The sequence below is a fragment of the Bison bison genome, unplaced genomic scaffold (genome assembly GCF_000754665.1).
Source record: "Bison bison bison isolate TAMUID 2011002044 unplaced genomic scaffold, Bison_UMD1.0 scf7180017864183, whole genome shotgun sequence".
NCBI lineage: Eukaryota > Metazoa > Chordata > Mammalia > Artiodactyla > Bovidae > Bison > Bison bison.
In genome coordinates, this window is record NW_011494755.1 from 6,893,771 (window position 1) to 6,909,141 (window position 15,371).

General features: G+C 40.7%; 1 protein-coding gene across 1 annotated transcript in view; it reads right to left on the minus strand.

Moving 5' to 3' along the window:
• Nucleotides 1-15,371, minus strand: part of SVEP1 (sushi, von Willebrand factor type A, EGF and pentraxin domain containing 1) — a gene marked incomplete at its 5' end in the record, with an annotated part of 208,166 nt that overhangs the window by 53,753 nt on the left and 139,042 nt on the right. Inside the window, 9 exons of the mRNA XM_010843623.1 lie at nt 2,331-2,498; nt 3,790-3,981; nt 5,062-5,146; nt 5,563-5,739; nt 7,612-7,731; nt 8,154-8,327; nt 9,702-9,872; nt 10,674-10,797; nt 11,975-12,099. Of these exons, the coding sequence (XP_010841925.1) occupies nt 2,331-2,498; nt 3,790-3,981; nt 5,062-5,146; nt 5,563-5,739; nt 7,612-7,731; nt 8,154-8,327; nt 9,702-9,872; nt 10,674-10,797; nt 11,975-12,099 (1,336 nt within the window). The remainder of the gene's footprint in view (nt 1-2,330; nt 2,499-3,789; nt 3,982-5,061; nt 5,147-5,562; nt 5,740-7,611; nt 7,732-8,153; nt 8,328-9,701; nt 9,873-10,673; nt 10,798-11,974; nt 12,100-15,371) is intronic.

Genomic DNA, 15,371 nt, shown 5'->3' on the forward strand with positions numbered 1-15,371 from the left:
GGGTGATTGTGATTTGTGACTGCGCGTACTTTCTACTAATTTGGTTAAGACAGTTTCCCTTATATTATTAAAATGTCATCTCTTTACATAATGATAATGATGATAGGTGCATGTGTGCTCAGCGTGCTCCTGACTCTTGCAACCCCATGGACTGTAACTCACCAGGCTCCTCTGGCCATGGGATTTCCCAGGCAAGAATACTGGAGTGGGTTGCTATTTCCTTCTCCAGGGGATCTTCCCGATTCAGGGTGTAAACCCGCATCTCCTGCACTGCAGGTAGATTCTTTACCACTGAGCCAGCAGGGATGCCCAACAACGATACAGAAAATACTGATAAAGCCATAGCACTTCTTGCATATATAAAGCGCTTTAATAAAAATGGCCTCATGTCCTTTAACAGCTATATCATTTAGGTGGACAGACTTGGTTTCCATCTTTACAATGAGAAGAAAGCTCCCACAGAGTGTCTATTTGCTTAGAGCTGAAGGAGTCTGCATGACAATAGGGCCCCAACACCTTCTGTTTTAACTATAAAATGGGAATAATTATTTCTTCGGCAAAAACCCCCTCTTTGTGGAAGGGAACACCTGAGATAATTCACAGGAAAGTCCTCTGAAGAATGCAAAACCCTCTACGAAGGCTGGGATTTATCATCATTTTCAATGTTATCTTTAGTTCGTCTTTTAATAAATCTTTTTTTTTTCATAATATATAGACCTAACATTAGGTGGATACAGAACTCTTATGATACAAATGAATGATTTATACAGAAAAAAAGAAAATATGGGAATTTTTATAAGAGATGAACTTTAAAACTATATGTGAAGACAAAGTTCTAGCAGGAGATATAGTAAAATATTACCAGCATTTATCTTTGGGCAATTTAAAAAATATATTTTTATTTTCTAGTTTTATATAGTGGTAATAGGTTACTTTTGTAATCAGAAAAGAACCCAGAAGTAGTCAATATCTAGTTATTATTTGAAACATTCATATTTGAAAAGATTTCACAAACATTTAAGTGACTAATCTTATATAGTACTATGCAGTTCATTAGGAAGCAGTTTTTACATGAGTCAATCCACAGGGGAGAGATGAGGCCATCAAAAGTTAACTTCTACAAGTTAACAACATTGTAAATCAACTATACTTAATAAGTTTTGAAAAGCTAATTCCTACACTAACATTTTAATATTCAAGATTTATTTTTTCACTTGTTAAGTGTTAAGATCACTTAACAAGTGTTAAGTGATGTTAAAATGTTAAGATCTGGGATTTCTGTCAACTATTTGAGTATTTGACACTCAAGAGCTTTTTGCAAGAAAATGTTGTCGCCACCTTCTGGCGGCCTGTATTAGTGGGATGGTCTTTTTATCTAAGTGAAATGAACTTCAACATTCATGTTCTAGAAACTGTGTCCTCTCTTCTAACATCATAATAATGGCAGAGTTCGTTGAGAGATTGTCTTCTGGCTAGTCCATGTCTTATATAATTTTATTCCTCACAATGGCCATAAGGAGTACGAACCTTTAATGAATTTGTAGAAGCAGCACAGAGAGGTTATACCATTTCCCCAAGGCTACACAGTAAGCAAATGTCAGAACTGAGACACACATCCAGGAAATGGCAAGCCCTCTGCTGCCACTCGTTACAACTGTATGAAAAGTAACTGTAAATCTGGAGTGTGAACGCTATCAACTATCACTGCTAAAACATTTATTGAGGAAGCACAGGAAAAAATGAGCAATTAAATGCCAGATGATCTGGGATTTAGTCACCCTTCAATTCTTTACTCCTTGCCTGAGACCTTAGGCCGATCACTGGCCCAGAGGGAACCTTTCCTTTCTCTGTGTCCTACATGGTTTTTGCGCGGATAAAATGAGACAAGGAGTAGGAAAGCACTTTGTAAACTGCTTCCTATTTGCTTACATCTCTAAATGAAATGAGAGCAGTAAAAATGTAAAAGTCTGAACTTTAATTCATGCAGACGTGGCATCTTTGTGCTGTGACCTAAGTCTTACCTTAGGTTTTGCAGGGAACAAGACACAAATGCTTATTTAAATGTGCTTTTTGCCTCTATAACTAAAATATCAAGATATTTTCCACTGCACTGCCCAATGTCCATTCTTCAAGGTCCAATTTGATAAATTACTTTAATTCCGGGAAAACACTATTTTTACAGGAGAACATGCTCCCTTTCTTACAAGAAAAGAATATCAAGCTCTCTCTGGCTTTGGCTGCCAGGAAATTTAATTTAGTGTTCAATGGGGTCTATCTGCAGTTGGGACCACTCTCTCCCAATAATCCTTTCCTTCCTCGGGTTTACTCACCCTTCTCTGCAAGCGTAAGTGACAGTGTTCCCGAAGGTGAAGTTACTCCCGGTGGTGACAGCATCTTTGATGGCCGGCGGCTCTCCGCAGGAGACGAGATGGCAGGTAGGTGGCGCTCTATCCCAGCTGCCTGAGGCCGAGCATTCAATGACCGAAGGGCCCTGCAAACTACAGGAAAGAAAGGTGTCACTTCTTTCCTTGGCTATTGACTTACTGCTCTAGAGATGAACTAGGAAGGACTTAGGGGAGAACAGGGGCCACTTGGGAATTTTAACACATGAATTTTCTTTCTGTTTTATTGCTTTATATAAAAACAAAAATCTGAGTTTGGCTATAGATTGATTTAGAACTAGGAGTAGGCTAAAACAACATAGCAACAACTGGGGTATAAAATAAAATGGTTTAATGTGCTCACTGGTGATGTTGTCAAGTACTCCAAACCTTGGATTAGCAGATTACTTGGATGAGAAGCAGCATTAGGCTGGTTAGGGTCCAGTGATAAGGGAGACAGACACCCAGGAAGTCAGAGTAAGTCAAATCAAAGGGCACCGTCCTTGCCATGAGCCTGGGCATCTGAACAGTGTTCTTCATCACTCTGACCTCTGGTCTGCCTTTGAATTTAAAAACCCAGGAGCTCTTCGGCATGGTTTTACCCACCCTCACTTGCCAACCAGATTTTGATGGTACAACTCACTCCATTTTCCGTTCACTTGATCTGTTAGCCAAGTTTCTGATCACAGCCTGACTCTTTCACTTCTTTTTGAACACACACACACATGCACACACACACACAACATTGATCAAATTAACCTCTTAACAGTATTAAAGACTCAGGCCCTTATCTTGACATGATTTTTTAACAATATTCTATGCAATGTTTTGTTTACCAAAAAAAAATCATCATCAAAGCATTTTATTAGGTGTTATGTTATGCTTCATAAACAATTTTTGCTTTCATGTTTAGTGTCTAAATGTTTATAGTATTGAACTGGAGCTCTCAAAGTTAGACGGAATATTTCCCTGAGCATTTACTATAGGCTGAGCTTTAAGAAGCAAACATGTTTAAGAATATCTTTTACACTTAGAAACTTGTATTTAAAGCCAGCCATTCAATGGCACCCCACTCCAGTACTCTTGCCTGGAAAATCCCATGGATGGAGGAGCCTGGTGGGCTGCAGTCCATGGGGTCGCTGGGAGTCGGACACAACTAAGCGACTTCACTTTCACTTTTCACTTGCATGTATTGGAGAAGGCAATGGCAACCCACTCCAGTGTTCTTGCCTGGAGAATCCCAGGGACGGGGGAGCCTGGTGGGCTGCCATCTCTGGGGTCGCACGGAGTTGGACACGACTGAAGCGACTTAGCAGCAGCAGCAGCAATCACATGGAAGTGAAACCCATTGAGTAAATAATGAGTAACAGGGTACTATAGGAAGCTGGACTGCTGTCTAGGACTGTACCTGTATCCATTATCACATGAATACGATGCAGTAGAAAGATAGGTAAGCCCACTCAAAATATAGTTCCCGTGATTTACATCTTCGGGGCTAGAACACTTGACCAGTTCACACACAGGAGGAGACTGACTCCAAGAACCACTAGCAAGACACGATGATTCTTTCTCACCCTCCAGAGTATATCCTTTATTACATCTAAAGAAGATAAAAGAAAATGACAGAACAGAATTCACTTTGCATAATTTCATCTGTGCCAAAAACTCCAAAAAGACTAAGAATTTATACATATTGCTAGAATATTTTTTTCCTATTGAAATAATGTTTTGAAAAAATTTTTTCAATATTGAATACTATGCATTCTGCCCACAGGGACCCTGCTGGGTAATAAATAGAAGGATAGATTTTAAGCATTTGACTTGCCTCCAGTTTGTGTCATGGGTTAGCATCTGCCAACAGAAAGTTCACTCTTTAAAATTTAATTGAAGTATAGTTGATTTACAATGTTGTGTCAATTTCTGCTGCACAGCACAGTAATTCAGTTTTATGTATGTACACATTCAGTTATACATATATATACATACATATATATTCATATATATGTGGCTCATATGGTAAAGAGTCTGCCTGCAGTGCAGGAGACCCGCGTTCAATCCCTGGGTCGGGAAGATCCCCTGGAGAAGGAATGGCAACCTACTCCAGTATCCTTGCCCGGAAAACCCCATGGACAGAGGAGCCTGGCAGGCTACTGTCTATGGGGTTGCAAAGAGTCAGACACAACTGAAGCGACTTCACTTTCACTTTTCACTTTCATATATTCTTTTCCATTATATTTATCATAGGATATTGAATACAGTTCCCTATGCTATATAGGAAGAACTTGTTTATCCATTCTGTATATAATAGTTTGCATCTGGCTAATCCCAAATTCTCAATCCTTCCCTCTTCTTCTCCCCTCCCCCTTGAAAAACCACACACCTGTTCTCCATGTCTGTGAGTTGTTCCTGGCAAACAGAAAATCCCTGGTTTGATAATGGTCCTATCTAAAATAAGTCCCTAAGATGCTATGAAAGAAGGCCCTACAAGCTAATGAATATTTTTGGTTATAAACTGGAGCTTTGGATCCAAGCCCAAATATAGAATTCAATTAATTCCATATTAATCTGAAAACATCCTCTGGGATTACTCTTTGTCTTTTTTTTTTTTCAATCAGTATTCTTTCACTGCCAGCATGTTATCGACAACATCTACAGTGCAGTGTTCATCTTAGACACTCACCTATATATTACTTTATTGCCATAGGTAAATGCAGATCCATCAACACCACCATTTTCTGGGAGAGCTGGTGCACCACAGGAAACAGCTTAAAGGAGGAAAACCGACAGGCATTACTTTTCTTAGCCAGTATGTGTAAAAATCTCTTTAAGGGCAGCTCCAGGATTTTGGTCACGTTTAAATATGAGCCTAGGGGCTTCCCCGGTGGTCTGGTGGTTCAGATTCTGCCTTCCAATGCAGGGAGTGTGGGTTTGATCCCTGGTCAGGGAGCTAAGATGTACATACCTTGTGGCCAACCAGAACATGAACAATAGAAACAAAACTGGAACCAATTCAATAAAGACTTTAAAAATGGTCCACATCAAAAAAATCTTTACAAAAATAAATATCAGTCCAATATTGGGCTTTAAATATAAAAAATATTGGGACCACACTTGGCATTTCTCCACCCTGACTTTCTAGCACTGCTGTACACTATAAACATGGGGAATTTACTCAACATACCTTCACAATATGGTATCAGATGACTCCATTCTCCAGACTCCAAACATGTGATCCTGGCCGCCCCCACCAGCTGGTATCCTTCTTCACATGAAAACGTGACCTCGGCACCCACGGTATAAGTCTCTCCAGAAGAGTGGCCATTTTCTGGATTTCCTGGAGTCTTGCATTTTATGGGTTCTTGAAAGAGAGAAAACAGTTTTTGTGGGTCAACAGGGTCTTTCACATAACCACATGAGGTCTCATAGCAAAAGAATTCCACTGCAGTTAAGGTACCAATTAAATCTTGAAGGGGGAAGAAAAAACTTCTGAAGGGAAAGGCATGAATTCCAAGGACACACCAGATGATTTAATAGGCATTTGAAAAACAGTATTTTGAAACAGCAATGAATAAGAAAAAGAAACATAAGGTCTCTGTCCCCAAAGGAAACTGTTTAGGGAGGAATTAGTGGTGGTTCCAGGGCATAGCTCAGAAGGGCTTCAGCCCCTCCTCCCTCATTTGTTGTTGTTCAGCCGCTCAGTCGTGTCCAACTCTCTGCGATCCCATGGACTGCAGCACTCCAGGCCTCCCTGTCCTTCACCATCTCCTGGAACTTGCTCAAACTCATGTCCAGTGAGTCAGTGATGCCATCCAACCATCTCATCCTCTGCTGTCCCCTTCTCCTCCTGCCTTCAGTCTTTCCCAGCATCAGGGTCTTTTCCAATGAAAAGACCACTTTTTAAGTGCAACTGACTTTCTCTCAAGATGATATAAAGACAGCCACAAAGCACACCGAGGGGAAGTTCCCTGCCTCCCCTTTCAAACAGCTCCCAGATCAAAGTCTGCTATGTGCAAATCCAGGGTCAGTCACCCCTTCTAGGAAGGGGAATTACAGAAAGGGAGATTTAGGGCTAGAGCTGAACAATGGGACCAAAGGAAAACTGAAATTCTCAAAAAAGGGAGATACACTGATTCAATCTTTCTAAAGATCTTTTGGACTTTACATGGAACCCTCACAAAAAGTAAATGCAATTATAAGACTGATTTTGAGAATTCCTCATTAAGTTCTAATTTTTCTAGTAGCTGCTTTCTCACAATTAGTATAGAAAGATGTTGATGGGTTGAGTATTATCGACCTTATCACAAAATACAGGTAAAGCAAGCAGTAAGGCAGGATGTCTATTTTTTTTCCCCAATGATATAATTCTGTGTGGCTGAGGCAGAGGAAAGATTCTGAAAGTGAAGAGGTGATGCAAGTAACCTCTTTGCTGTGACTGAAGGCAGTAGAGGCCACCGCTTATATTTCTAGATCCACTCTATTATTCTTCTATTATGGAGACATTTCTTCAACAGTCAGGTGATAAAGTTGGCTCTCAGTCTTGTTTTTCAGAAACTGGATCTATGGCCATACCACCCTGACTGTGCCCGATTTCGTCTGATCTCAGAAGCTAAGCAGGATCAGGTCTGGTTAGTACTTGGATGCGAGAATTTGTGAAGTTAGGAAAAGCACGGTGCTGGTTTAAAGCACCTCCAACTGTTGCTTGTGTATCTTTACACACTTTTTACTGAAGTTTAAGTTGATTTACAATGTTGCATTAGCTTCAGATGTACAGCAAAATGATTCACTTATACATATATATCTATTCTTTTTCAGATTCTTTTCCATTACACATGATTATAGGATATTGAATATAGCTCCCTGTGTTATACAGTAGGTCCTTTGATTATCTATTTTACATATAGCATTTATAGTATATATATGCCAATCCCAAATTCCTAATTTATCCCTCCCTCCACTTTCCCCTTTGATAACCATAAGTTTGTTTTCTATGCCTGTGAGTCTGCTTCTGTTTTGTAAAGAAGTTAAAGTGTATCATTTTTTTAGATTTCACACGTAAGCGATATCATGTATTTGTCTTTCTCTTTAAAGTGTCTTTTCAAAGATGATTTTTCTTCTCGCTATCCCCTTTGAAGTTGAAAATACTGTCTTATTTTTATATGACATACATTTAAACTATATACTTGAATGAAACAATTGAAATAGGCTTCCCAACTACACATAGCCTAGTTACCTGCACAGTTTTTCCCATCTCCTGTGTAGGGCGGGATACATGAGCAGACGTAGGATCCATTTGTATTCAGGCAGGAGGCGTGCTCACTGCAGTCTGACCCAACCGCACATTCATCGACATCTAAAATAGAGATGGTTTACAGGCCATAAGGCTGATGGATTTGTCTCATGGAGCAAACATTTGTTTTCACTTTTAAATCATTCTGTATCACTTAATGCATCACACTATATATATTTTTCATGAAGTTTAGATGTAATAGTCATAATCACATTGCAGATCTACAATAAAAGCTATTTCCACAGTTTATAGGTGGATAAGTAGAAGAAAGAAAGAAAAAGATATTCTTATATTGGGCCTGGTAACAATTTAAAACATGTTTGGCATGTCCATGGACAGCTGCTTTGTCACTATGGCTTGCCCAGAGCTGACTAGGACGAGATGAAATTAACAAAGGCATGCCACAAGAGCCTCAGGAATTTGGGACAATTATCTCCCACAGAGTCAGAATAAAGGCACGCAGTAATTGCCAAGATTCATCTCACCAAGACACGATGGTGAAATGCCATTCCAGCTCCCATTATCCGTACAGAACATCCTTGAATCGCCCAACAAATAGTAGCCATTGTTGCATTGGTAGGTCACTGTGCTGCCAGCATGGAAGTCCTCGGCTGAATAGAAGCCATTCTCCAAAGGGGGTGGCACCCCACAGCTAATGCCTAGAATGTGACAACTACTTAAGGAGCAAAATACTCAATGAACATCTTATTTATATTAAACCTGTAGTTGAGTTAAGCATGAACTCTTCGATGCACACAAACATTACACTGAAAATACTACAGGGGTGGTGGCAGGCTGCAGCCACGCTTGAGCCCAGAGCATCAAGCACAGTGTCTGGCTCACAATGGGCATGCAATTCATTCATTAAAAAAAATATTTATGGAGGGACTTCCTTGGTCGTCCAGTAGCTAAGACTTTGCGGTCCCAAAGCAGGGGGCCTGGGTTCCATTCCTGGTCAGGGAACTAGATCCCACATGCCGCAAGTAAAGATCTAAAGTGTCACAACTAATACCCAACACAGCCAAATAAATAAATACTGAAAAGAAAATTATGGTGACCCCACTACCTGCTAGACATTGTCTGGGTGCTTAGGTTGAACCAAACAGACAAAATCCCTGCCTTACAAAGTGTAGTGTCTAGTCAGAGATGAGATACATGAAACACATAAATATGCCCCAGGGGGAAAGAGATGTTTTGGAGGAACTTCCCCAATCACCCTGTCCGCAATAGCAGTCCTGCTTCCACCCAACCCTCCCACTTTATATCTTCCTATCCTGCCTTTGCCCTGGTGGCTCAGTCGCTAAAAAACCTGCCTCCAATGCAGAAGACACAGGTTTGATCCCTGGGTTGGGAAAATCCCCTGGAGAAGGAAATGGCAACCCACTCCCGTATTCTTGCCTGGGAAACCCCATGGACAGAGGAGCCTGGAGGGCTACAGTCCATGGGTCCCGAGAGTTAGACACAACGGAGCGGCCAAACCACCAAAGCACCACCCCACTTTAGTTTTCTTCAAAGCCTTTACTTCTGCATTTGCTGTTCTTACTTACTGTAAATAATAATGTTACTTGTTACTTCTTGCCTTTCCTACTACAATGTAAACTCCACAGAAAGAGAGACTTTCCCCAACTGCTGTATCTCCAGAACTTAGTTCAGTGTCTAGCACATACTAGGTACTTTCAAAATTGTTGAATAAATGAATGAATGGGTGCATCCAACTTAAAGAGATATAGCCCTGTTTTCCCACCCAGCAACGGCCCGTCTCCCTCTGGGCTCCAGGCTTCACACCTGTCTTTCCCTCCATTCATTTCCTTGGGCCACGTGGGTGCCTTCACGGGTGGTGTGCTCTCTGTATCCTCATTTCCCACCTCCCTCATGGTGCCCAGCACACTTCATTACACAAAGAAAGTAATGAGTATCTGCTATATTGGCTGTTAAGAAGTACTTCACTTTTATCTAGCATTCCTCAAAAAGTGTTCTTAGGGTTTCAGTAATTTTCAAGAGCTACTGAAATGCCTTCAACAAAGGCTGCTCACGTTCACAGCGAGGCAATGGTTGTGTCCACTGTCCTTGATTCAGGCAATACTGCACAGAGTTCCCGACCATCTGGAAGCCTGGATCACAGAACAGACTGATTTTGGAGCCTGGCTTTACGTCTCTTGATGCAGTTCGCAGATGAGGTACTGATCCTTCTAAAGACGGGCAATCTGAGGGCAAAGAACACTGGTTCAGAGCTTGTCAGAAACACACAAGCAACATCACCAGGTTAAGGGTTTCAAATCATATATTGTACCAGTATTTGAGAGCCACTCTATTGATACTAAAACAAGATAACGTGTAACCAGATCTCTGGCATGCAAAATTTCTAGAAAAAAACTATTGGAGTCAACAAACAATTTTTCTTCTTTCAGCAGAAGTCTGCTGAATATTTTTAAGGAAAATGGTATTTTTGAATTACAAATAGTATTTCAGAATTAATAAAATGTTCTTATGAGTTAACAAAAGCCATGAATTCTAGGATACCTTCAGAAACTTCTTTAAATATTATATATTGAATTTTAGGAGGCAGCTGGGACCATTCAGAGTTTGACCACTCGGTTGTATATTATTACATCTATTTCTTTCCCCTCTGTGCTACCTGCACATGGATGATGGCTAGTAATTACAGAGCCAAGAGAGTACCCCATCTCAAACTGGAGGACAGGACTTCGATGGGCATTTAAAAAAAATTAACCATATCCCTCTGCTCATCCTATTTCCCTTATTTTACCTTTGTTCAAGTTTCCTGCACAATTATTTTGTACTGTGTTATACAGAAGGTATTTAAGTATGTATATAAAAAAATAACAGACCCTTTAGATAAGGTAGGCTAAACATGAATTATTAGGTAAACAGTAGACTGACAAGCACATGCTATTTGACCAGTAGAGAATCACATGTCTCCTTTTGCTAGAAAATCCCGGAGTAATCAACAGACAGCAGAGTCTAAAGAAGAAGGAAGCTATAACCTGAACAGAATATGCTCTTCGGATTGATCTTCACTCTCCCCACAATTCCTGACAGGAAATCAGGCCAGGCTAGCACGTTTCCTTTACTGAGTTCCTCTGGGCATGAGGTGGCCAGCGATTTCACCTGAAAGTTTACAAATCCATCTTTTAGACAAACCTCACTTGTTTCTGGAAGACAGAGCTATTATATCTTAATCTGGTCCTGCTGAAAACATTCACAGGCTTGTGAGGGGTGGGGGCGGGAAGCAGAGTTTTGGATATAGGGAGTGATTTCAGGGGCAAAGGAAAGTTCTCTTCCTTTTCTCTCTCTCCCCTCCACCCCCACCATTCCTTTTACCAAATATTTCATAGTCGCTGGAAATTCTGAAATTCTACATATAGAATTTCTTGTCTAAAACTTTGCAGTTTGTTAAGGTGTTGAGGGGCACTTCCTCTCTGGCCTCCTATCTCTGATCTGGAGGTGAGAAAGCTGAGGTTCAGGCAAGTTCTGCCACAATAACAGTCAGAGTAAACATCTATCAAGCACTTTTGCTGCTGTTTAGTCACTAAGTCGTATCCAACTCTTTGCAACCCCATGAACTGCAGCCTGCCAGGCTCCTCTGTCCATGGGGTTTCCCAGCAAGAACACTGGAGTGGGTTGCCATTTCCTTCTCTTGGGGATCTTTCTGACTCAGGGATCGAACCCACAGCTCCTGCATTGGCAGGTGGGTTCTTTACCACTGAGCTACCAGGGAAGCCTGTCAAGCCCTTACTATATGTGCCAAACAATACCTCAATCTTATATGCAGGATTTTGTTCCATTCTGCCAAAGCTCCACTATGCAGTTCTATTTGTTTATCTTTAATAGATTTGAAAACTGAAGCACAGAGAGATGGGATAACATGTTCAAAATCATCAGAGTGAGTTCATGGTGAAACTGGAACTTGAACCCAGGCCATTGGACTGTAGGCTGGCTTTAACCACTAGCCCATCTGTTACTCTGTATGTGTGATCTTGTGCCAGCCCTAAATTTCTGCTTCTTGAGTCAGAGGGATTGGAAATATTCTTCTCTATGATTCTTTCTAGTTCTGAAATCACAAGATTTTATGAAACAGTCATGTCCAATAAAATTATAAAACATCACCAAGACACTATAAATAACATCTGCCTAGCTTAGTCTACTATCATAGCATCAAATGATACTGCTGGTAAGTTCTGAAAACTCAGCGGTGGCATAGATGTGGTAGCAGTAGGCTGTGCACGTTCGTACTGGTTTGTACCTTTGCATGTCATTACTGTCATACACTGAAAATGGAATTGACCTGCTGTGGAGACAGGACATAGTCCCAGAGGTTGAGCTGGCTTATGGAGCCCACAAAAGACTCAGCTGGGTTGAATCCCTCTCCTTTTTTGTCTTGTTCTTGCCCAATAACCAATGCACCACCACCTAGAAAAGGAAAGAAAAAAGGAAGAAGAGTGGCCTGGCTGTTCTTTCTAAAACGCTAACTTAATGAAGGCACAGCCTATACAAACGGGAAATTATAGAGAAGCTAAATTATCTACATTCACTGCATGATTTAACAGTAAGATGAGTTCGACATTTTATATAGCAACTGAAAAATCAGTCAAAGAGGATTTGGAACACAAGATTAGATTTATACATATTTAACTATAAAACTACATATATACATATATATGTATATAATATTTTATGTCAACAAAGTAGTTAAGTCCTACTTTGCCTCTTTAGCTCTAGGAAATTACCCTCCGTGACAGATTACCAGTAGCTGCTCTTCATCGTATTATTCTTTAGCCTATAATGCTTAAAGTTCTATTACCAATTCCAAGGAACATTCATTCCAGTGGCTGCTTAATGACCCAATCCAATGGAAACTCTTCAATATTCACCTCTGGTGACTTCTCTGTATCACTTGTTTCTTGGAAGCATTTCATTCTATTAAACTGCCCTTCCTGGCACTCAAAAAGGTCTGTACCCCTCGAGAGCTACCCTTCCCCTTTCTCCACTCTGCTTTGTGGCCGCAAGGTTCATGCCCATGGACTACACCACCTGGTTTCTTCAGTCCTCTGGCCTCTGTTTGTCTGGCCAATGGAGACCAGCCCAAGATAAGAAAGTGGGATGAGAAACAAGTTTAACTTCCTGGATACCTTCTCCCAGGCAACAGATGGAAGGGGCTGGAAGGGGCCGCTTTCCTCTGCCTTGCATCATTGCTCCCACTGGGTGATTTCTCCCCATCACTACAGGTTCACCTACATTCTGGTGACAACTCCCACTCTCTGTCACTTCATGTACATCTCTTGTGCCTTTCCATCGCTACTAGGCATGGGTATTTTACTACCTCATTTTGGTTCTCTTAACCTTGCCCAGGACAGCATTCTAAGTCATTTCAATTGTGTTCTGACTCTTTGTCTCCCTATGGACCACAGCCTGCCAGGTTCCTCCGTCCATAGGATTTTCCAGGCAAGAATACTGGAGTGGGTTGCCGTTTCCTACTCCAAGGGATCTTCCCAACCTAGGGATCGAAACCGCACCTCTTGCGTCTACCTGCATCTGCAGGCGGGTTCTTTACCACTAGCTGGGAAGCCCACATCTTTGAAAACAATCCTTTCATTAAATTCTTCAGTTATCCTTCTGGTGTGTGTCACTTGTTTCCTGCCAGGAGCCCTCCTGATTGCAGCTGGTTTCCATGACAGCATCCTCCCCTGGTTCTCCTTGAGCCTTTCTACTCACTCTCAGTCTCCCTTCTCCACCTGCCTCTTAGATTCCGATGCACCCAGGATTCTACCCTGGCTTCATCTCTTCTTCCTTCACTTACTCTCCCATGTGATCTTCTGCAAATCCATGTCTGTAGAGCCCTCATTCATGATTTCCCAACCTATATTTTTCTCTTATAAAATTAATAATTAAAAATGCATATATACACATGGAAGAACGTTTTTAAAAATTAAGTATAAGGAATTCTTCCTATTCAGGAAAAATCATTTAACAGTTCTGTGTATTTCTTTCTAGATTATATGTTTTTAAAATTATTTTTTTAGTATGTGTGTATGAGAGAGATTTTAAAACACACAGCATAGGATCCTATTGCACATGATGTTGGAAGCTTGCTTTTCTTGAACATAATTTCATTTCATGAGTTTTCAGTTCCATTCAGTTCAGTTCAGTTGCTCAGTCACGTCTGACTCTTTGCAACCCCATGAATTGCAGCGCGCCAGGCCTCCCTGTCCATCACCAACTCCCGGAGTTCACTCAAACTCACGTCCATTGAGTTGGTGATGCCATCCAGCCATCTCATCCTCTGTCGTCCCCTTCTCCTCTTGACCCCAATCCCTCCCAGCATCAGAGTCTTTTCCAATGAGTCAACTCTTTGCATGAGGTGGCCAAAGTACTGGAGTTTCAGCTGTAGCATCATTCCTTCCAAAGAAATCCCAGGGCTGATCTCCTTCAGAATGGACTGGTTGGATCTCCTTGCGTCCAAGGGACTCTCAAGAGTCTTCTACTTCATCATGTGAATGTGCAACAATCCATAATTTTCTTAATTGACTAAGTTAACAACCATTTCTTACTGGGTACTGGAGGTGTTTCCAGGCTCGGTACCGAGGTAATGCTGAACTAATTCATAGATACACAGATATTTGTTCAGATCACCGATTCTTTCTTTTTGATTAATTCCTGGTAGAGAATTGTTGGTTCCATGCAAAGAGTTTCTCTAAGGCTGTTGATGAAATATTTCTAAATATCTTCCCAGAAAGTCTGGATCAATGTTCACACCCCCCAGGACTCTATAAGAGCATTTACCATGCTTAATTCTTGACAAACATAACCTATCACTAAAAGACAGTTCTGTCATTTTGATATAAAATGGTATCAAATTATGTTTTTAGCTGCATACATTTGTGGGATTAAAATTCATACTCAATATGTCTAAAACCAAATACAGAATCTTCCTCTACCCCTAATTCTTGCTCTAATAATGGTCCTTTCCCAAGAATTTCTATCTCACCTAACACAGTCTTCAATAAATCTGGTCACCCAAACCACAGTCAGTCATTCACTAGGGTCTGTCAAATGCAGTTCTGCAATAGTTATGGGCTATAATTCATTCTTATTGCTGTGGTCAGAGAACCATCCCTGTGGGTAGCTACTATTATAGTTTCAATTCTTTTAAAATAGAAACTTTTTTTTTTTTACCATAAATGAAATAAATGCTCATTATAAAAATATCAGAAAAGGACCAAGAAGAAATATAAAAGCCACCTGCAATCTCACCACCCAGAGAAGGGAGAGTTAAAAACAACAACACTTTAAACACAAAAAGAAGCCAGCACTTCACTTCACAGGATAATACCACTTCCTGCAGAAACACTTTCAACGTTTCCTTATTTACTACAGGGAGCCTCCAGCTGTTCTTCCTCACATGACATACGTCACAGAAGTCACAGAAGAACCTAGATAGAGTAGGCTTACTGCCAGGTACAATGCCGAGAACCCTGGAACACTTAATACTTTTGCATTCCTTCAAAACTCAACTCTCTAAATATTTGTTTAAAAGTATTTTTAGAAGAGAGTTTGAGTTCTATGAGAAAAAGGGCATAAAAGATAGAGAACTATTAGCAGTGCTCCAGCTTGTATTCTGAACCTACTTGTTTAGTGTGTATACTGATCACAAACCAAACCTAAAAAAAAAAAAAAAAAAAAAA